General features: G+C 38.7%; 2 protein-coding genes across 9 annotated transcripts; both read right to left on the bottom strand.

Moving 5' to 3' along the window:
* Positions 1-1,304: 1,304 nt before the first annotated feature.
* LOC122575397 lies at positions 1,305-4,945 on the bottom strand. Its single transcript, XM_043744254.1, has 3 exons — positions 4,473-4,945; positions 3,606-3,717; positions 1,305-1,653 (listed from the first exon to the last, which is right to left on the bottom strand). The coding sequence occupies exons 1-3, from the start codon at positions 4,516-4,518 to the stop codon at positions 1,305-1,307; spliced, it is 507 nt and encodes a 168-aa protein (XP_043600189.1). The 5' UTR covers positions 4,519-4,945.
* A 7,657-nt stretch (positions 4,946-12,602) lies between these two features.
* LOC122575391 (mitogen-activated protein kinase kinase kinase 15) lies at positions 12,603-22,987 on the bottom strand. Of its 8 annotated transcripts, none has more exons than XM_043744237.1 (24): positions 22,874-22,987; positions 21,102-21,228; positions 20,811-21,031; positions 20,552-20,746; positions 20,312-20,481; positions 19,868-20,036; positions 19,503-19,802; positions 19,170-19,423; positions 18,929-19,088; positions 18,344-18,697; positions 18,011-18,272; positions 17,788-17,925; positions 17,551-17,717; positions 17,393-17,488; positions 17,186-17,325; positions 16,940-17,095; positions 16,535-16,642; positions 15,797-15,909; positions 15,553-15,722; positions 15,218-15,482; positions 14,792-15,143; positions 14,565-14,712; positions 14,412-14,488; positions 12,603-14,347 (listed from the first exon to the last, which is right to left on the bottom strand). In XM_043744237.1, exons 2-24 carry the CDS (start codon positions 21,136-21,138, stop codon positions 14,269-14,271), a joined length of 4,131 nt encoding a protein of 1,376 aa, XP_043600172.1. In that variant the 5' UTR covers positions 21,139-21,228; positions 22,874-22,987; the 3' UTR covers positions 12,603-14,268. The 8 variants fall into 8 exon arrangements, with proteins under 8 accessions (XP_043600172.1, XP_043600170.1, XP_043600173.1 ...); XM_043744235.1 differs by lacking the exon at positions 22,874-22,987 and adding an exon at positions 21,637-22,584; XM_043744238.1 differs by lacking the exon at positions 22,874-22,987 and adding an exon at positions 21,637-22,582 and having other exon boundaries at positions 16,535-16,630.
* Positions 22,988-24,056: the final 1,069 nt, after the last annotated feature.

Raw genomic sequence — 24,056 nt, 5'->3', positions numbered from 1 at the left:
AGTTCGCGTTACCATCTAGTTGCCGCGTGCTCGCCGTGAAAGCGGCCGAATAAGAATAGAAACCGTGGGCTGGGGAGATAAAAGACGAAAGCTGGTGAGACGTTTCAGCCGCGAGGCGGAACTTAATCCCCGGGGCCAGAGAAATTTCTTCGCTGTCGGAAAGCGCCCCGACTGCCAACCAACCAGCCAGCCAGCCAGCCACTTTCCCTGCAAATGCCCTTGGCGAGCGTCTGGGAAATTCTCCAAGTTAAGCTGCATCAAGCTCTCCATTTTCGCCTACTCCAGGCCCTCTCAACAGGTTACCTGAGTTTCCACTGCGAAACTGCATCCCTTGGCCCTCGCCCTTTTCCTTCGTCCCTTCTCATCGCTCCACCTTTTAAAAGAACGAGCCAGTGTTTCTCGGAACAAGGGGGATCCAGCATAGACGAACCTCCCTTCTTTCTCTTCGCGTATCTTCTAAAATCCGACTTCGTCAAGAGTTGTCGTCATAACGTCAGCCCATCTCCGGCTGTATAACGAACCTAAGGCCAACCTAACCCCTACCTATGCACAACCTAAATATCCCTCTTGGATCTCTATTCTAAGCAGTATTCCAGCTGCAGGAAAAATGGTCAGGATGCTTGGTGGAAAGTGATACGATAAGAGGAGGTTCTTTTTTAGTGCCACGTTGCTTTAATCCTGAATCTTATCGCTTTAGCGAATCCTAAGAAGCGTAAATACGCGCATAAGTCTCGAAACTTGTGCCTTTTAGTTACAAACCGCTGTACTTTTTGTAATCGTAAATTCTGGTAGGTTTTACGCTAAAGGGTGGAAAGTAAGAAGGGTTGGATGCTCGCGCAGAAAGACTTTTTTCAGAACGAACTTGGCGTTTTGTGGCTTACTCGGAAGCTTTCTCGAGGAAAAAAAATGAAACGATAATTGGAGCGGGACGGCTTTGTTTTAGCCCCTGTCGGCATTAAGGGGTCAGAGTTAGCCCTCGGCAGAATCCTCTGTGCATTACGATGCCCTTTCTCAGCCTTTTCCAGTCTCTTTCGAGCAAAAACGCCAAATTAAACGTGTCTTGTTCTACGCACTGGCAACGAATTTTTACCAAACATCCTGCAAAATACGCGGATTACATTTAAGTTTATATCCGGATATTCCATTCACTGACTTTATTTTGCAATCTTTTCTTTTTCTCTGAGAACGTTAAGCTTTGTTTAGATTAGTCAGATTACCTGACTTGGAGCAATTTGTACTTGCGTAACGTGAAACTTCTTTCGTTCTTTCACGTTTCTACGCCTATTATACGTATTGTACGAGTATTAGAATGTCGCTTGGCCTGAAAATAAGTTTCGGCGTGTACCAAAATCGGCACACGTTGCAGGCACCGTAGCGAACAAGGACGAACCTATCTTCTTCTCGATCTCGTTCTCTTCCGTTTCCTCCTCCTCCTGCGACGGTGTGCGAGAAGGTAAAATCGTTTGAAGCAGCTTCTCGAATTCCTCGAGCTTGTCACCGTCCGCATTCTGCCGATTCGGCAGCGTGACGATCGTTTCCTCGCGCGCCGTCGAATTCTCCGAACCGCGGACGCTCTCCGCGCTACCCTCCGAATCCAACATCCTCCCCAGGTCGCTGGGACAGTTGATGGAAGTCTCAGGACGCGGCAGACCCCTGGAAAACATCCACCGGTACAATGCGACACGCGCCAACTACTCCGAAAGAGAATCGAGAGAAGAGAAGCTTCTCTTGCGGATACTTTTCTCTTTTAGGGTGCAGGGATCGATGAGAGGGTATATGGAATATTCCGCCACTGTGATTCGTCGTTCTAGAAGACCTTTCGTGAAGATTCCGGTAATAATGTTTCACGGAGTTTGTTAAGAAAAATGGAAAGACATCTTCTTATATGCCAAGGTATAGGGATGACTCGGGTTATTTCTGTATACAGCGACTCGCGAACGTATCCGAACGCCCTTCGAAAGAAAATAACTTTTTTTTAAAATTGGACCAAACGACTTAAGTTTGTCTGACGTACAAAAATTTACTGGAATCGCGAGGGAGAAAGGAATTTTTTATACCAACCACGCCCATTCTATTGTCTAAATTCGCAAAATCTATCAGTAGTAAGACAAACGACGCGGATTATAGTAATTCCGTCCCCGACTATGTTACCGCGAAACCATCTAATCATCCGTAGACCGTGTTCTCGTAAACGCGTATCAAACTCCACTACCTCGTACCCTACGTCGCTTGGCGCAATAATTTTCAGCTCGTTTTCCAAGACACCGCGTTCTCAGGGAACGAACTGTGGAGAAACAGAGAAGGAAAAAGTTAGTCGACAAAGCCGTCACGTCTTGGATGTTAGCGCGGCAGCCACGGAAAATTGAGCCATCCGCATTCATATCCGCGTGGGTTTACGAGCGCGCCGGTGTTCGCGTTCCGCCTTCAATATTCGAATATTATTCGAAGCTTGTATGCAGCCGAATCGTTCGTTCCCCGTTCTTTTTCCTCTCGGCCTTTTCTAATACCCGCAGCCGTCGCAGAAAAACGGAACCTTCGATCTGCTGACGTCGAATCTCTCTCTCTCTGTCTCTCTCCCTCTCTTTTTCGCTTTCTTCGCTTTTCTTCGACCCCCGCGAGCTTCCCTCTCGTGTCTGCAGCCCCTTCGACTCGAGAAACACTTTGCCTACGACGTCCTCTTATCGCGTGTCACGACGACTTCTCGTCATGCGAGAACGTTCGAGAAACAAGCCGAGGCACATCGACGGGATCGAAGGTTCCTGCCTGATGGAAGTTTGCAGTTCGCTTGAGTTTAAGGCAAGGAACAGAGGGAGACACGCGTGGGAGGATCAAAAAGCGAAAGTTTGCGTAGCTAGGTACTTTCTTCCGTGTTACCGTGTATTTCTTTCGGAGCAACGATTTATCTTTTTACGGAGACTGCCTTAACTTGGCGCCTCATCGCTCTTTGGCAAAGCTTCAGCTATTTACTATCATCGCGCCATGTCGGAGAAACATAGAAACACGCTGCATAATTTCTATATCTGATACCGATGAAGAATTTGTTTTTACGTAGCTTTGTTTTCTGATAGAGAAAGTGCGGCATATTTGGAATATCGGTTCGTTTAAATTGCTCGAAGTGTACATATGAAACTTCAAACCTGTTTTCCAAATGCGATACTTTTATCAGTTTTCAGTAAGAATGGAGTTTTCAAAAATTCTGGTATCCCTCCCCCCTTAGAATTAATTATTGTGATTTTTAGCCGCCAATCGACGAACCATCGAGAATACGTACGTCGTCTTGATAAACAATCCCTAGCAACCAGGTGTTGCCTCGCGATGGCATAAACATTTTCCAACCCTTGTCCGCGAGGGTCTCGTCCATCGAGAAAGAAAAATAAGAATCGCCGTACTCGTATCGAGCTCTGGGTAATAAATACAAACTGGAAGCGGAAAACGGCCGATCTCGTGCCACTTTATCCCTCGTTCCAGTGTCTGACTGTCGTTTCTCCCCGTGTTGTTTACGTTCCATAAACCACGAGAAAGCTCGTTCGTCGAATTCACGAGAAGGCTGCTCGTTCAATTTTTACCCGAGTTTTTCCAACTTTGGTCGTTTCGTAAAAACTCACCCCCGGTATGTTCCTGTGTTTTTCTGTTTGTGGATAGTAGCTGCGCTGGACACCTGCTCCGCGAAACACTGACAAAACAGCGAATGTCCCTCGTGGCGCCACTTGCCAACCCCTTTTCCAAACAGAAGGTAAAAAATGTTACGCGGTACTACGCCTACGTTTGCACGCCGATGAAATTAGCTACGATTATCTTGAAATACGAATCTCCATAATATCGTAAGGTTTTTTTATTACGTTACGAAACAGTTTCGATTGTTTTAAAGTAAAAACCACTGAGATTCTCCCGACAGATGAATTCTGCTGAAGCATAAAATTTAATGAAGTATATAACATAATATATTGCACGTAGTGCAAGGGACTGTTTCTAACAAAATATGAGATTTCGTGTTATTAATTATATTTGTATTAATTTTTATAACGATTGATTTAAATAATAATAGATTAATTATTCAGATTAGAATTATCGATAATAAAAGCGATACATAAAATCGAGTATAGAGCCACTTAGAAACCGACGTAAAGCCAAAATTATAATTTAGAAACGATATAAGAGCGACGTGGAAATTATAAACAAAATAGAAATTTCGATTTCGTATAACAATCGTCGAGAACAACGAATGTACACTTTTTAAGAACTGAAATCGATATCACAACCGTTTCCAACCATCGGTTATTGTAATTTACAAATAAATTAAACGAAGAGTAGTACGTTTCACAAATTCACGAAGCATTTTCGAAGAAAAGCGTATAAAACCGTCTCCTTCGGCGAGGAGGAAAAGAGTACAGTGGCGAGTCGATAAAATGCCGCCTAATTAAAATCTGTCTAATGGAATCTCAGGGATTTCCACGAGGTCGTAGTATATATACGTCGTAAAGTTTCGTCAGTCGAGCCCCATGCATAATTCATAGCCATCGCGAGGATGCTGTTCGCTTTCCGTCGAGTTTTTCGCCATGGTTTCCGCGCGACATGCTCGAGATAACGCGGACGTCTCTCTTCCTGTCATCTTCCATTCTTTCTTCGTTCCCTTTCCGCGAAGAGTTTCCGTAGAGGGGTGTCTTGGTGGAACGATTCCCGTCGTCACGCTGCGTAATTTCTCGGTGGAATCGCATTACGAGGGCTGGTTTCTGATACAGAGACAATAATTCAACCGCAGCCGTGAGCCAGCAACGAGGGAACGCTAATTCTCAGTTGGTGTTCCACGCACGGGGCAATAGATCGCATAGATTAAAGGATTAAGGGGATGTTACGTGCGTGGTGCCACTCGGTATTTATCTTTTGTTTATCTTCAACGCGTCGGGATTAATCGAGTATGGTTTTACCGATTGCCAGAGAACAAAGATTTGCTTTAAATTAATTCCAAGGTTGGTCGAACGGTTGTTTGAACCTTCGATATTCCCTAAACCATCGAGGACCATCCGGTGAACTAATTGATAAAGTAGAACAGTTTGAAGACTGCGATGTAAGGATACAGAATTCTACCGAAGCTGAATTAATCAAACGCGTATCGCAAATGCTGCTTTTGTGCAAAATCGTGTACTGTACGTTTCGAGGCGAGTAACTCGTCTTTTTAGCCGAGAATTTTCACCAAATATTTCTCTGTGCTCTTCGTAAGCGTGCCGATCAAAACGTCAATGAAAATCTCTGGCCTTCTCGTTATCGTCGCCGTCGTTAGATTCACTAAAAACGGGAGCAGCAAAGTTCTCGCAGTTCTTATCGTTATTTTCGCTAAACGAACTTCTGGCTCGATCATCCGCTTCTAATCATTTTTTACTTGTTCTTGTCTGTCCGTCGTTACGTATATCGTATTATGCAGATACGTCGTTAAACGCGATATCTGATACGTTTGCTGTGGCGAAAATGTGCAGAAACAACCGTTTACGTGCTCCTTTATCGCATACCGATGCGACCGATACATAAGAAACGCGAGTATCCGAAATACCGAGGAGGTCGTCAAGGGTTGTAATGAGTTAACTCTATCATGCTACGCCTTTGCCGTAAGAAAGAATTCGGCCCAAGCAGAGTTTAAACGAAAACAAATGGGTATAAAAAGAACTACCCCACTAAGGACAAGTTTAAATAGTAACAAAGTAAAAATATGGCGCTGTTTGGAGCAGAGGTATGGGGTTGGAACATGGAAGAAGCGCTAGATAGGATAAAAAGAGGGTACGTAAAATGGATCTTAGGTTTAGACAGGACAACACCAAACTACATATTGACAGAAGAGTGCAAGATAGAAGAAACCAAGGTAAAAGCACTAAAAAGAGCAGCGAGGTATGAGGAAAGAACTCTAGAATCGGAAAAGGAGCTGGTAAAAAAGTGCATAAAGGAAAGAGAGAGAAACTGGGGAAATGGCCAGGAAGAGAAAAGAGCAAGAAAGAGAAAGAAGGAAATAGAAGAGGTGAGAAACGAAGGGACACAGAGGGAAGCAGGAGGAGAGCAAGGAAGGTGGACAGGAGACCAAATTGTAGAAGAAAGAAGGAAGAGAGAAACAGAAGAGAGGAGGAAAAGGATAAGGGAATCCAGATACAACAGATACTACAGGAACATAACCAAAGAGGAGACACCAAAGTACCTGGAAGGGAGGATGAAGTGGAAGGACAGGAAAATGATAGCCAGGTTCAGGTGTGGAAATGAGACCAAAGCGAAGGAACATTGGAAAGAGGAGGGAGAAAAAAGCTGCAGACTATGTGGAAGGGAAGAAGAGGACCTGAGACATGTAATAGAGGAATGTGAAATAACAGGAGGAGCAAAGGACATGGAAAAGACATTGAATAAGACTGGGGAAGGACTAAGGGACTTAAGTGCAATAATAGAGAAAAGAAGGGCAAAGGCAATACAAGACAGGGTAGAAGGACAGGAAGGTAGCGCAGCAAGGAGGAAAGAGACCAAAGGACATAATGTGTAGTCATAAGTTGCAATAGTTTATAGTCATTAGTTATAGCGACTAGAGATAAGAATATGCTAAGGAGTGCAATACAATAAATGTAAGAAATGTAAATCGAAAGTTCGTCCAAAGCCGAAAGGCACGGACTAGAATAAATAATAATAACAAAGTAAAAATAGGGTAAAGCAGGTTAGATAAATAAGCGATTAGTTGATCAAGGAACAATAGGTATGATAAGTATGGAAGAATGAACGAAAGGAATTGCAAGCCAAATCCATTTCTACGCAGATGAAATTGAATAAATAACAAGCGATACTACCTCGCTGTATCTCTTTGATATAATATACCTATAAATAGAACATCGTATTAGGGTTATCGGAAAATAACGTCGACGCAGTCCGACGTTCGTCGTTGAATCAATGCTGCGTTACGGACGACGAAAAATGAGTTATGTACGACAATCCAACCAAACCACGGTGATTACCCCCAAATGAAATACCGAGAGCAACTCGAAAATCGAGTATTGTTCATGGAAATAAAATCTTGTCGTGTGTATGATCGAATTTGCAAGGAGTTATTCGTTTTGAACATTCAAAGCCTGGAAATGCCGTCGATGATGTCGTTTTATCGTGAACAACTAACGCGCTTGGACGGTGCAACTGGACAAAAACATCGTGCAGTTGCAAAGAAAAAGTAAAATAATCGGAGAACTTGACAGGGAAACTTTGGTATACCCGCCGTACTCTCCAAATTACCTACAGCACAACTTAAGTGGCAAAAGATTTTCAAATTACGAGAACGTAAAAACTGGCTGAGAAAATATTGTAACGCAAAATGAAAGAACTAAAAGTTTCTGAAAAGACGCTGTATCGAAACTAGTTTTCAGATGGCGAAACCTCGCAGAAAATGATTGCGGTTCCCGTCTCAGCGATTAGATGTTTCGCGTCTACGATTGGAAAAATTTCAAGAAACTTCGAAAAACGACTTTACCATCCTTGGTATAAACCACTGCCGCGTAATTTTCCATTTTTTCAATGAAATTGCAGGATCAGCTGAAGAGGCAGAAGAGAAGAACAAGGAAGAAGCTTCGCAGAGGTGCAGAATCCGAAGAATGCTTCGTCATCTTGAAGAACCGCTCCAGAGATTCATGCCGGACGTAGACAAATGCGCGGTTACCGATCCTGATTCAACGATATAGCTGGCGAAGTCAGAAAGTCAGGGACGTCGATTACAAAAGGAATCCGAAGGATGGAGTGACGACGAGCCTCGCGGTAATTGGATTTTTTTCCCGCTTTCGAATAGCAAGCAATTCATTAGGGGTCTGTTTGCGCGGTGTGGTTCAAGAACCCTCGATCAAACCTCTTTCTCTCTCGCTTCGTCTCGGCCGAAAACGAGAGTGGAAATTTACACGTGCTCCTGGTCGCGAACTGGCTACTCAAACAGGCCCTTGCGTACAGCCGGCCGTAAACACGGATGCCATTAATTGCCATTAATTCGGCCGCGTTATGGAGAAGTTTCGACGAACCCACCCACTGAAAATTCAGACTTCTCCAACCCCTTGCACGCCCTTTCGTAGCCGGTGTTTAGATTGGATCGGTTCCAGGACTCCGGGATCTGTCGAAAGGCTACGTCGCGCCTGCCCTTCGATCGAAACGTGCTTCTCGAATTTTGCAACTCGAAATTTACGTTAGACAATCGCGCGACCTGCAAATTTTCTAAACTCAAATTAGATTTGAGAATTCTCTGGATTTATATGAAATACAGTTAGAGAAACTGGGACATGAACGACGAGGATCCCTAGAGACCGTAGATTTTGTAATTTGACGGTATTGCAAACTGTATCGAGTTTACGCGAGAAATTTCCAGGTATCCGTTTAATTTACAAAATTGCTACTAACGCTGTGAAAGAAGCTCTGATAGCGCTAAAGTCTGAAAAAATAAAAAGGCGAAACGGTAGTACAGTCTACCGAGATAACCATAATCGGCGAAGGGCATGAAATTAAGCACGGTCAACGTCTTCCATCCCTAGCTCGTACGTTCTTTTTCGAGCTATTACGACGAACTGACTCCAACCCTGACAATAATAACAGTAACAATAACACGAAATCGTGGAGCGGTCTGATATGAATATGTATCAGGTACATCTGTTGCCTCGTAGACCTTTCGCCGTTATGAGACGAGAAAGGGTGCAGACGCGATTCAATATCGGTCCGGCATCTTCGCCAGAAGTTGCCAACGCGGGACTAATTTCTAGCCAGCGGCATTTTATCTCCGACTCGTCCAACCTCCATGAACAGCCATGTCCCACGACCAACGCTTCGATCGACGTTTGGATCCTGCAATCGAAGGGACGATATATAGTATTTAATTAAGTGATTTCGATAAATAATCACGGTGGGGTAAGCGTAAAGGGTGCAAGGGTTTCGTACTTTGTCTTTTACGTTTCATACTTGGAGGGTGAAAACGAGGGCAATTTTGTCTTGCTGATATGCAAATCGAGTTTATGCAGATGCGCGTCGGCGGCTATAATCGCTGTCGATTTATTTTCGCACGTTTCAACAGTTCTACTCGTGTTCGAGCTACCAAATAGTAAAGTAAATTTAACGAAACAGAAGGTAAAATTTGATTCCTGCGTTGACTATTTTTAAGATTCGTCGGATCGAAGAAACCACGTGCATCGACTTTTCCCCTCCGAAAAATTATCTTTTTAAACGTCTTTCGATAAGAACGGAAGGCACACCGCGGAAAGATTTTATCGAAGCTGGGATAGGAGGCTTCGTCGCCGGCCTTTCGGCAACAAATTAAGGATTTTAAGCCGAAAGTAATTAGTCCCGGCGAACAAGGTGTCACTCCGTGAAAACGAGGAGACGGCGAGTCAGCCTTCATTGTTCTCGCCATAATCCCCGGGGAGGACGTTCATAAGTTCCTTCTTCTCTTAGTCCTCGGCGAAGAAAACGGCTGGAAAGGATGATTTCGCTTTCCGGCCAAATTAATCGCCCTATCGACCGTCTCCTCTTTTTTCCCCTTTTTCTCGTCTGCTTCCTGAACAAAGTGGACGTATCTCGGCACGTTGGCTCGAAAACGACTTCTTATTAGTTACACCTTCTTAGTTACACCGACTCCCGACATTGGTCCGACACTCGTCTTAAAAGACGTAAATAACGCGTACTGTATCAATGCCACGACTTTAGCACTTAAGGCTTTGATCGTTACACGATCAACGAAAAATACCGACCGGTCAATAGTATCGAAGCTTTTGAACGTTCGTCGATATCTTGAACGAGCAATTAGACGCTCGAGTAGCGCAGACGAATTTACTTTCCTCCGCCGACAGTCGCAAAAGAGATAAGAATCGCAGAGAACAAGAGGATTCTGGAGAATCGTGCGATCGGTTACGCGTGGAAGAATCACGATCGATTACTGTGAAACTGGAAATTGAATTACCGGATACGATCTTTCCCTCTCTATTGTTCTCTCTTGTAGAGCGGCGGGACTTGACGCGATAATCTTATTTAGCCTTTCTACTCGGCCAAATGGATTATTTCGGCCGGCGATGAAAGCCTGCCGTTCGAAAATCGCGCATCCTCTTTAGTTACTCCGTCGACGCAGTTAGTTAATTAAAAGGTAAAGAGAGAGAGAGAGGGGGAGAGGGAGAAAACCGGCAACGATAGAGAGAAGAGGGACGAAGAGGTAAAAGGCTGGCCAGACAGCTTGGAATTTGTATCCCGATCGCGGCGGCGCACGACCCTTTCTGCTTCGAACCGCTGCGATTGCATCGGGACGGCGAGTGTTTGCACCGGTTTATTTGCGATTTCGACGTGTCCGAAGTTAATTCGAAATGTGCTCGTCTATCCTGCGCAGTTATTACCACCGTCTTTCTCTTTAAAGCCGATGCCATCTAATTTAAAGGTCGACATACGTGCAGAGATTAATGTATCGCCCTCGTACGCTAATATACGTGTTTTTAAACGAATTTTTGTATGAAAAAGGGGGAACGTCAGTTTTGACGAATTTCGAGCTTAATATTTTTTTCGCACGCTCTTGCCTGCGCTCTTTGCCACTGGTTACGTCGCATTCATTTCAATCAACATTTTCAGGCTTTTTACTGTGGTTATAAGAAATTGAGGTGTACAACGTGCTTCTCATATTTTGCAGTTTAATGCGTTTACACGTAATACGATAATAATAAAATTAAAAATGATACAAAATAAAATGTTGATATATCTACGAGGAAATACGAGGTTGTGATTATTTTCGAAATTACATAACGAAAAGTAAATTTTCGTTCTCTGAGAAATGCTGAAATATGAAACCGTTCGCTGTCTCTCACTGCGATAAAAATAAAAATCAAATCGATTCTTCGAGTGACTCTTCTTGAACAAATTCTCAACAAAGTGATGTTTCCCCACGAGCTCAAAAACATATCCTTCTTTAACGTTGACCGAACTTCGTTTTATTTTTCCCCATTTTACTCAACAATGCAGAATCATTGTACGATCAAAAAAAATATTAATAATTCTACAGGAGAGGAATCGATAGAACTCGCGAGGAATATGACGAGCTATCGCGAGGCAACCCTTCGAGGAGGGCACCCTTTCAAATGCTACAGTCGAGCCGCTTAACTATGTATTTCACCCTCCCTAAAACTCAACGAATTTTACGAAGAATCCGCCAACTGTGCCTGCCAGTAATATATGCGGAAGCCTGACAAAGGCACATTAACATTTATATTTGCGAAGACGCGACCGATCGCGAGTCCCCGATACCGCCTACGACTTCCGTTATGGAATTGCTAATGATAAGCACCGTGGAAGGGCTGAAAAACGTTTATTTCATGGGTGTAACAACACGAGTCGCTCTATTGCCCAAATAGCGCGAGTAAAATATACGACGCTTGGAATGCGAACTTTTTCGTGAGGGAATAAAAAGAGGTATGGAAGTGTAGTAACGTAGCGATTTAGAGGACTGTAATCGAATTCCATTCGCTATTTTCGCGGCTACGCTCGGTTACATGGTCGGTAATGGCTTCGGCAAAAAGCTTGTCCAACGAAAAGCAGTCTGAAATTAAATTATCTCGTGTCGAGACGCTAACGATGATAAACTCTGAGGGAATGAAAACTTTGCAGACATGACAAATTTTTTACGTATTTCATAGACGATTAATAGACGAGAATGTAGACTATAAAATGAAAAATACAAAAAAGAAATGACGAACCAAGATATAAATAAATAAATAATAGGAATCTCCTGTAAGAAAAATGAAGGAGAACGAGAGTATTCCGTATCGTGATCGGCTCTTTAAATATTCCATACGAGAATCGGATGGATCGCAGGCGCGTGTAAATGCATCGGAACGAGAGTCGGCGAGAGGAGAAAGAGAATGGCCAAAAAGGAATAGTAGGGCTCCGACGTTGAAAATAAGCGGCTGGTTCAAGGGGTTGCGTTTATAAGCCACGGGCTTTTTTGTAGTGCAAATGAATAGGTCCGACCCTCGTTCGTCGTAGGGAGCCGAGTGTCCGAAACTTTTGCAATTTTACGCGGCGGCTGCTCAGTGCATTTATTTTCCTGAAAAATTTAAACTCCCTCTCTGCTGCTCCTACATATGCGTGCGAGGTACACTGCTTTTTTTCTCTTCCAATTACGAAACGAACGAGACGAAAAGGATCTTGAAAGCAGATCGCGCGCGATGAAAGCTCGATGACGCTCGCTACGCTACGTTTTGTTCCCTCTGGAAAAGCCAGATCGTATCGCCAAGGATAATCCCAGCGGAGGCGGATAAGACAGCGGGAAGACACGGAGGCTGCTTCTACATCGATGAGTTGCGAATCTATTTGGCTTATCTTTTAAACGGAGTATCGCATCCAGATAAAGAGAGAACGCCTCATCCATATCAATGCTGAGAAGTTGGATAGACGATGAAAAAGGAACGCCGACCCTTCGAACCGATCACGTATACTCGTCTCCCCCGGGTTTCGACCCTTTCGCCTTTGGGAATCGCTCTGACTCTTCGTTTATTTTCGATTTCAATTAAACGTCGCTATTTTTTTACTATCCAAAACCTCCTCGTCGTTCTCTGACTAGAGGCAGGGTTGAAAAATGAAGAACAACGTGCTTTCTTCTTGCCGGAATCTTTATTACAAATTTCAGCTTGCTAGAATAACAAGAATAATTAGTCTTATCAAATACAGCGAATGAAAACAGTAATGTGAAACCGTCTTAACAATTAAGCTGATGTATCGTGTTCGAGACGATATCTTTTATTATTCACGATCGTTCGAACATTTCGGTGACAATATTCGGTGAATAGTATTCTCCTATTAATTATGCTATGTAATAGTTGCTCAACAATTTGTAGAATATTCCTCAAAATAATTAGAGGATTAAATTTCAGGTATCAACTATAAAAAGTTAAAATTCTATTCTATTTAAAATAGTAATAATTATTTTAAATAAAAGAATATGCAACGTGTAATATGTGGAGCAAAATTTTATATTCCAATATATATGTATCTGCTAATTCGTAATAGCTATAATCCCCCAATTATTTTGACCTTAATTGTAACGATAAATATGAAACGAAACATCACGTGTATCCCTGATGCGATTAGGCACTTATTTCAATTGACTGGCATGATTATGCTGCATTATTGCAATGGAAGTCAAAATGGAAGTATCAGAAAACGCGATTCATTCGTATTCTATACAATGTGTATAAAGGAAGCATAAATTTTCGAAGAAAAAAGTCACATACAAAGCGTGAAATTTGCGATTATATAAAAATTTGTATCTACAAAAGTCTAGTAAATTCAAGGCGCTTGATTAATAGTGAATATCCGTTATAAACTATAAGAAGCACTTTATGAAACTACGCAAGAACTCTTCGCATAAAATAAATGTTTTCGTGTGTACCTAGGAAGACACTTAATCATTGCTCAAGAAATATAGAATTACCAACAACAAAAACGTTTTCTCATTTGCGAATAATAAATATTTTCTCTTGTACTACTACACTGGTTTGTAAGGCACTACGATCGTTTTTTTCTCTGTTCGTTATCATCTAAGACTCTTCTTTCGATGCTTAATTATACAGAACAAAGAAAAAACCAGTCAACATTTCGCAGAACACGAAAGCACAAAACAACTTCCTACATGTACATATTTCTTTTCAGTAATATCAGTTTTACTGTGGCAGTAATGTCAAATTTATGAGAACATAAATATTACTTTGAATTCTCGAATCTTTAAACTTTTAGTTTAAGTAACAATCGGAATATCATTTTCGTAAACTTGGCAAGATTAATATTATAGGTTAACAAGTCGAGTGAAATTGATAATTTCCAAATACACAAATTTTGCATATTATCATAGTACATATAGTTACTCGACATAGCAATACTGATTTCTGTACAATATAGTTGTTAAATGTACTTCCAAGAGGTTGTAAAGTTCCGCATGTAACGAATTCATCTTGAAACGAGTCAATATATGCAAAATTTGTTATATATATACACACCTATCTCTTATATATAACTAGTAAATACTCTACATTTAGGAACTACAGAACTAATAATATCATTGTGCATTTAAAACCTTCCGTGTAAATTCATTTTACGGATAATATTGTAACAAACGACACAGGTATTTCATTCGACATTAAGAATTAGTTATTCCGCTCTCCTTGGTCGCTGCTATATGTACTAGCAGTTTAACCAGTCCTTTACCCTGCATGAAGTTAACCATTCGCAAACAAACCAATTTCAATGTGGTACACAATTTAACTACTCGTTCTTTTTCATTTCATTATTGCTTTGTCGATATTTTAATATAGCTTGCCATATCCTCAATTCAATTCCTCCTCTGAAAGGTTATAATATTTATTAAATATTCTCTATATGTAGTCTAAAGAAACCTTCTTATCTACCTGAGATTAAGTCTGCGAATGTCCTCACGTGTAACGTGATTTAAGACATCATCCAGTGTGTACTGCTCGTATAGGAACTGTAAAAAGTGATATCAATTAGTACAATCCTTTATTCGCTAGGAGAAAAATATCAATATAAATTGTAATATTCACCCTTTCGATCGACATTTCATCCACCTGAAGTCTTTGTAACCACTCGATAAGAGCTCGGTCACTGCATGAAGTTGTACTAGAAGGTGCATCGCTAATAACCAATGAAATTGGTTGTTGCACTATGTTTCCAGATATTGATGAATTATATCTATAACAGGGACGCAATTAATTGCAACATATCGTATTATCCATTCCAAATTAAAATTACGAACACAATTAAATCTTACCCTGATTCTTGTCTCATAATTCGTCTATTTATACCTTCGCAAAGTCGTGTTAAAGCATTAACCTGAGTTCTTTGTTCCTCAAGAACCTGTTGCAATAAAGCTTGATACGATTTCTGACTTTCGATCAGTTCTTGCAGCAATCTCAAATTCTCCATTTTTAAAGCCCCCATTTGATCTCGATATTCTTTCCAGTACTTGTTATCCAAAGAGTCACCGGTTTTCTGCGATTTTACAGAATTTACCGTCGATACACCGGATGTAGATCCTTCTTCTGGACCTTGATCACCGGATTGTACGCGTTCTTGACCAAGTAAATTGGCGCCAAGTTCTGTAAATAATGTATTAAGAATTTCTGTAAATAATATATTAATGTATAAAATGATGTTAGAAATATTACTTTATACAAAAAAATGACCATAATATTACCAGGGGAAAGTACAGTGATGGCAGCTTGTACAGCATTTCTCACTAAATTATCCAATGCAAACATCCAATGAGGCTTTATACTATGCATTCGTAGAACCTCGTTCACCGCCGTTTGAAATAGATAAATTGCTAAGTTGAGATGATTAATGGCGATAGAATCAAAATCTAATTCTTCTTTCAATGTTCTAATGGCTGTCACGATCACTCCTTGATTTTGTTCCACGATATAATCTCTCAAAGCTCGCATTAATAATATTAGATGGTTCTGAAAACATAAAAACTCGGTATTAATTAAAATACGTAGTTTACATTCATGGAAATTTAGAAATAATTACCATTTGAAGAACAGTTTGACCCTCCGCCTGACATATACCTCTCATCCATACTTCGCAAATTTTTGCCTCGTCTTGATTAAGAACTCTAGTTAATGTCATTCTTCTTTGACTATCTTTTTTCAGCAGATAAAAACCCTCTTGTTCTTCGCCAGTCTTCTGACCGGGTTGACCTGTTAGTAATATAAGAACACGTTAAAGTTAAATGATTCTCAAACACATTACAAAATTAATTATAATTATTCACCTCCTAATTCAACTTCTGGTGATAATAAACCACCAGAAGAACTTCTCCTAGTCATGGAGGCTCCTGCTGTGTCACTTTCACTTGTCTCTATAGAAGGTGTATTTCCTATTGTACTGAAAATACGTTAAATCGATGTTATATCTAAATGTTATTTACATTCGCATCATTGTGCTTTGAATTTAAAGTTTGCGTTATACACGTGTCACAAGGGCAAGAATATTTCCTGGAAGATATTTTGATTGAAAATAAACCTGAATACATAGGGCAATCACTGAAGCTATGAGTATATTCTACAAGCACTATCTCAAAAATAATCTTAAGTACTTAAAGTTGAAAAGCATATGAATAGTGTTACACAAATCAAGTTTGTAATAAATTTCCATTGAACTTGTTTAGGACATCAAACTTCAGTTCACAATATCATTAGCTTAAGACTAGTACAAGGAAGATTAAAATGACATAGGGATCTTAGTCTTCCTCCTTGCTACATAGAAAAATATACCGAATTACACATATTACAATTAAACAGGAAGCTCCATTGCCCACAACACATGAACGTTTAGCAACATAAAGCAACACAAATATTAATAAATTATATGGCCTAACTACTATTAATTATAATTAATTCCTTGCTTGTATGAAGATAGATTTTTCTGTTTTTTGTCAATAACATGTATCACTATTATTTGTTACATTTTTGACAAACAGCTATAACCATCTATAGCGTTAGTACCATACCTGTTAAAAGAAAGGGTTGCAGTGGGCATTCTAATGGGGGACAGAAGGTGTGCTGGACTGCGCTCCCTCAGTGGGCTTGACTTTGTTAGCCCTCCACTGTACGTGACACTTTTCGATTATATTTCATCATAAGAAAATGGAATTTAATGACAAATAGAAAATAAAGAAGAAAGAAAGTTAAACCGCTAACCACGTATTCAAATACATTGCGTGCAATGTATTCAGATTTATTACCCGAAAAAAGCTATTTACTAACTGCTATACATTTCTTTGAAACGCAAAATGTATCACTATATAAAAATTGCTTTCAGCAGCAAAACAACAAAAATCGGACGATTCATAAATAAATTAGAACATGAATATTTGCATATAATTACATTAATATAAATGACATATTTACGTTACCTATCATCTGACTGTGAAGTTTGAATAGGAGAAGCGGAAACAATATGATTATTATTGGTTTTATCAGATTTCCCTAAGCGTTCTAATCTGTCAGCAGGTACTGAAATACTTCTACTAAAATCAGGTACTGCGGCCAATCGATTGGTTTTCTTTTTTCTATGCACATAAAAAACAATATTATTGTATCTATTTACTTATGTAATATGGAGTTTTGTGTGTGTGTGTAAATATGTATATATCACGTACTCATTTAGAAATGGATCTTCTAATAATTCAGCTGCAGTTGCTCTTATGTCAGGATTGGGTTCAAAACAGCGTAATATAAAATTCTTTGCCCTTTCAGATAATTCTGATGGAATTTCAGGGTGTATTTTGTAATACCCAACCTGTTAGAATGAATTTTTTAAATATATATAAGATTGTCTTCAGTAGAAATTAACTCTAATATTTTACCTTAAACACTGCAGCTTGAGGGGAACCTAATTCAATGAACGGTGGTTTACCAGTCGCCATTTCAACTATTGTGCAACCCAAGGACCAAATATCTGCCTACATCATATATCATAATATAATAATTTTCTTTTCGTAAATAAAGAATATGTATAACTTACAGGAGCACCATATCCACGCTGTCCCTTATCAATAACTTCTGGTGCCATATATTGCAAAGTTCCAGTAAACGTTTCTGTACTTGGACATAAACCAGCTAATCGTTTCGACATACCGAAGTCTGAAATCTTTACTACGCCACTATACGTATTGACTAAAACATTATCGCCTAAAAGCAATAATTAAAGTAAAAATACTGAAGACTTCATAAATAAAATATTTCGTACACTATACTTTACCCTTAATATCTCTGTGGACGATTTTTTGATCATGTAGATATTTGAGACCTTCTAGAATTTGTTTGGTGTAATAAGCAATTGTAGATTCATTTTCTTTCAGAGGACCCCATTTTGACCTTAGTAAGGCTGATAAACTACCTAAGAGAATTAAAAAAAAAGAATAAAAAGAAATATAGTAAATATATACTATTCCTCTTTATACTCTTTCATTCTATTTATTTACCTCCAGGGACTTGCTCCATGAAAATTTTAAAGTATCCTTCTTCACTTACAGAACCTAAGTATTGCACAATATTTCTATGCCTCAATTGGCTATGTAATTTAATTTCCTCGTGTAAGGGTTGCACATCTCCCAAATTCCGTTCTCGAATTTCTTTGACGGCAATTCTAACTTGCGTGTTTAAATCTCGAGCAGCATAGACAATCCCGTATGTACCTTTACCCAGCATTATTCGTTTGTTTTGGTCATCCAATTCATATTCAAACTGTGAAGAAATAAGTGTTAATGAAATAAATTTATTTAAAAACTAATATTAACTAACAATAATTTACAAACCTTCATCCTATCATCAGTCATATATGCATCCAAATCTGTAACCATACCCTCCTGATCCCTGGTCATTTCCAAGATTAAATCATAAAATCTTTGTCTGCATTGAACAGACGGGAAATACATTTGGAAATCATCAGAGTTTTGGTGGACGTATAGAAAAAGACAGCGTTCGTCTCTTTTGTACAAGCTTACACTGCGTATCATGTTCGCGGTAAATAACCAATCGTGAACTTGTTTACAACTATTCTTCATATTGTCCAAGCAAAGATTCCAAATTTGCACCGATTTCTCTTCTGCCCCAAGGTTAACGTTTACATAGCTCGGCATCAAGATCTTCGTTGGCTCCAACACTAAGAGCTAAAATAGAAAGATTAGTGACTAATCCCTCTTTTCACTGCAGAAGATTGTAATAGAATCTTGATTCATTAAAGTCAGTCTAAGAACCTGCACTAAGAGCAGTTTTATATTGTTCTTACTTTGACCCAAAATGTACAGAAGTAAGCTGGATTGGTAACACAATATTATAAGCCATAGTCTCCCGAATTGGAAACTGGATCCTTTGTAGAACGATTCCATTTATCAACTTACTGGAAACCGTATACTATCTCCAACTTCCGATTTTGTAGCTTCAACAAAGTAGTCCATCCAAAAACTAAATATTTGCTCCTCTGGCGAAACCTCGGCTTCCTCATTCTTTTTACGAAACCTATCTATCAGCGATATGTTCCCTATTGTTGATTTCAGGTACCTAATTCAGAAACGATACAATTAATATTCAAACACTTTCTATTTTAACATACATATAGCTTCAATGATAACAAGTACATACCAGTTTGGCGGCTTCAGTTTAAACATGCACTCGGCGGCTTGGATAGCTTTCGAATAGTCTTCGGCAAGTACACTGATTTCAAAAAACGTTGCCACATCCCAATAATCCTTTAGACTGGATAAGCTACCTTTCTTGCCAATGAGATTATTCAATACCATGCCTATGTGTTGTAATTCTTCACTTTTGGAAAATTCGTTCCCTGCTATAACGAGTAACGTAGCAAGATTGATACCGGCATATTCATTTGGTTGCACCTGAATATAGAAATTGTACTTAGAAGAAGTTGTGTGGTTCAAGTGTTTATTATACTACAAAATGAAGAAAATAATATACCTCGAAACCTTTTCTATACCAATGAATAGCATTTTTTAAACTTTCTTCGTCAGTGTGTCTACTTTCTACGAATTTATCTTTGTATATTCTTCCACACAAACATAACATATCAGGAACATGGTTTTCTTTCTTCTCTAGTGCTTTTTCTATAACTTTTAATGCTCTCTCCCTATCACCTTCTTTATTTCGTCGATTTAACGCAAATGCATATAGATACCGAATAGCTGGCGTGTTGATGTAATTCTTATGAGTCGGTATCGTTCTTAAATCATCGACTAATTGTACCATTGCATCGTAATCCTACACATACATAACTTTAATTAGTAAAGAAACATTTTTTGAAACAAAAATAATTGCTGCATTACCTGTATTTCACGGAAGGAAATCAGAACGTTTAAAACAACCTCTCCAGACAAAACATTTGGGTCATCTAAGCGTTTACGCATATTGTTCAAAGCTTTCGACAGTTCTTCTCCAGAATATGTTTCACGAGCTTTCCGCAGATCCGCGAGGAACTTTTCTTTCATATGTGCTCTAGAAATTGTATAATTTATTGTGGAAATCGATAATGAGAATGACATTATTATCACAGTATTGCAATAAGTTCAAGTTCGTTACAAACTGTTAGCAAGATTCTCAAATTATAAATATACTCAAATGCTATAACTGAATTTTATGTACAAAATGATAAGATAAGAAAATATTCACTTTGTTACTATGACATAATTTGGGTAAAAGAATGATGTACTTTGCTTTCTTATCTATAAAAATAACATATGATAACAATGTAGTAAAAACTCAAAACATACTTAGATTGTACTTCAACATCTTGAAATAACTTCTTGAGCTTCAATGTAAGATGTTGCTTCGGGTCTATGACTTCTTCGCCAGTGATCCTGGTAGTAGCTGGATTAGTTGCCACACATGAACCACATTCCACCACACGGTAGGATACAAATGTATAGTTACCACATGATAACTGCACATTGTGAAATTATATGTTAAAAAATAATTTTTAAATATAATGTGTTAAAGCAATATAAATGTACCTTAATTCTGATTGTTGTTTCTGTATCTACGTCATTATGTAATAGAATATTTTCTTTCATGCCGAAACTTTCTCTGACACCAAGGTGATAAAACAAGGCAGACTGTTGCAGTTGAATACTTAAATCTACAACAGCTACATCTGCATTATAGAATGTGTCAAGTACATTTGTTTCACCAAAATCCAACTTCTCAAACTAGAAAAATAATAATCAAAAATATTTAGAGATTGTAACTTTTAGCAATAAAAAATATTTATACCTGAATATGATGCATGTTGGCATTAACTAGATTGCAGGCTTGTCTGACTTCCTCTAAGGCTCTTCTTCTCTGAGCCAAATGTTCTGGTTGTTGTAAGTCTAAAACACAAGCTACATCCATTCTGGGTCTTCCTGAAATGGTAGTGTGCCCGGAAATATCACTATATGTACCAATGCTGTCAGTACTAGAAATACCTTCTGCGATAGTTGATTGTGCAGCCACTGTAAAATGTTATCAATGACTAACAATACCAAATACTTCCTCAATGAATTGAATATAACAAGAAATTACCAGTCATGTCAACTGTATCGCCACAAATCGATGGCATGTTGTATAATTGTTGAATGGAAATGGTATTCTTAATTCTTACTTAATAAGTGTTTGGAAGTATCAACGAACAAAAGACTTGTAAATTCACCTGTTTGAAAGAATAAAATACATAGCATAGTAATAAATTATAAATTTGTATTATTATACCATTAAACATATTTTAATTACCATAAAATATAAATTTATAACTTTTCAGAACATTACGAATTATATGTAAAAACTAAAACATATGAAGTTTTAAGAAAGTTGTACAATTCATACAACTTTCAAAGAATGTTTTAAACAATTGTCGTAAAGAAACATTACTAGTCTACAGAAGACTTTGAACTACAACGAAACAACAAAACGTAATAAAATCTTGAACAAAAATTCGCTCGTGACATTGGCTCGCAAAAAACTAATGCATAGTGAAAATAATGCACGTCGCTTCACGAACGCTACCATAGGATTCTCGTAGGGGAATTATTGTTTAATTGGACCAGGATACGCGAAATACCTTTTACACTGCACATTATAGATACAATCTTCCATTTCTTCTAGAACACACAAATCCGGAGTCGAGGTCGTGCTCGCGCTTACAACTCACATAAAGAAGTTTCTTGTTAGTTCACAGATGGCAGAAAGATCAGTCGCTCTGCCGGTATAAAAATAGAAGCTCTTAAGATAGAACGCATTATAATAAGAATGAAATGATAATTGCGATTAGAATCGTAGAAGTAAAAATCACAACCACGCAAATCATTTAATAATCCTCAAGCGCAATAGTGGAAATAAATAATAGAAGCACACAGTAATCAGATTGACTTTAAGTTATTAGAAAGATGATTTAATTCGTAGAATACATGATATTTATAAAAAAATGTGTACAAAAAAAAAATTTAACTAATTTGTATGTCAGCTATGAAACATCTTCCAGCATGGTTGCCAACGTGATATTAAATAAATTAATCTTCAAATGCACATCTTTGATGATAAAGCGTGGTCATTGTTCACGAGATTTATACTCTGTAGAGTTAAAACATCCGACACAAGATAGCTCGAATGCTACTACCGCAAAACACTTTTGTCGATCGACTAGAATCGACCATTTATTCGGAGAACATACTAGCTGAAGAGGTTCGGCAACACGTAAATGCGAATAATGAGTTTGTAGGTCATTCGGATTCGATTGGACTGAATGTTACAGTACAGAGCATCGTGGAAACGTACCAATGAACTCCACACGAGCAGGATGTTAGGAACAGGAAGAGCGATCATAGTTACGTAAATTATCGGAAGCCACGACTTTTCTACTCGCGTGCTTATGACTGTTAACTGCTGTTAAATAGAATAAGAGATGTCAATTTCGCTCCTTTACTCATCAGAGCAACTTTCCCCATCAGATTTAATATCTGGGCTAATATGTAAAGACTACTTCTACTTGTTAAATATAAACTTCCTTATTCTTTACTTAATCACATAGAATATTATGCAATTGGATAGGTCACAAATATGATCGCAATGCAAATAGTAAATGCGTAAATACATTCTTTATTTGCTCTATATGTATATTGTTATATTCTGTCTTAATTTATTTCTGACAAAATTTATAAATAAACTTAGTCTAACTTTGTCACTTAGTAAAAAAATGTTATATAATAAATAAAATAAAATTAATATCTAGAAATTTAAAAAGTAAGTAATTATTACTATCCCATCGTAAGTTTCTCAGTATATAATCAATATCAACTTACTTGAATGATAGGAAACCAATATCCCCCGATAAACAGCAAAGTTGTAGAAACTACGTGTTCCTATCGCTGGATAGTCGATTACGCGATCCGTATTGAAAACCAAGAGTAACTACAATAACAGCAGAAAGGGTCCAAAAGGTGATCATGATTCGTATGTACGCGGTTTACGAGTGCGTGAAGAATAGTGGGGTGCAGTGATGCGCGGAGCGGCCACTCCGCAGCGCTCCCCTTTCATTAGGAACACAGCAGAAGCAAGAAGCTATTGTCATCTTAACTTAGAAGTATACATACCCCTTCTTTTTATTCAATCCGCGTAATAAACCGTATTTTGTAACTAGCAGCGTAGAATACAAGAAGGCCGCACGATAACAGTAGGCAGTACGTGTACAACAGTATTATTATACTTCTTTGTAACTTATGTTATTTTATCACAGGGGGACCCCAAGAACTGGCCTGCCCCACGATCGCGATCGACCGACAAGACAAATACGTCATTTCTCGCAATCAAGAAGCGCTGAGATTTTCTCTGTTCGTTCCATTTTAATTGCTCTTTACTACACACGAATTCTCAGAAATAGAAATACAGAAGGAATAACAAATGTTCTTATTCAATATTATTATAATTATGACATATAAATATATATATTTATGATTATAGATTAAGAAAATGAACTATCTTATAACATTTAATAATAATAAGCTAATGTGTATATCTATTACAAGCTATATATACAAGTACATATAAATGTATAAATTTTATATAGTATATAGTACCTAATTTTATGTAGTACCAATTGAACAGTATAGATATATAAAATGTTTATGTGTATTGATATCCAAGTTTTCTATCGGCAAGTTCTCTTCAATAACCAACGGAGCCGTGTGTGAATGAAACAACGAAAGATAGGTAATGGTCCATAGATATCCTAACTCGAGATACTTGCCTGATCATTGGGGAGCCTTGCGGTGTAGAAACCGCTCGAAGAATGCGTGTAATGCGTGTACATACACGTCACGTCCACTTATCGTCGCTGTCACGTACGAGGCTCATCGTCATGTATGTGCCTCTCTACCTGCATACGTACGCCAGTAAGTACAAGTACACTGTATGCGACTTTACGTGTCGATCTTAAAAATGTATTCGTTCTCGGACATATCTACATTGATGTCTTGTACCAATGTA

Source organism: Bombus pyrosoma, linkage group LG15 (genome assembly GCF_014825855.1).
Source record: "Bombus pyrosoma isolate SC7728 linkage group LG15, ASM1482585v1, whole genome shotgun sequence".
Taxonomy (NCBI): domain Eukaryota; kingdom Metazoa; phylum Arthropoda; class Insecta; order Hymenoptera; family Apidae; genus Bombus; species Bombus pyrosoma.
This window is presented reverse-complemented; position numbering and strand designations above follow the sequence as displayed.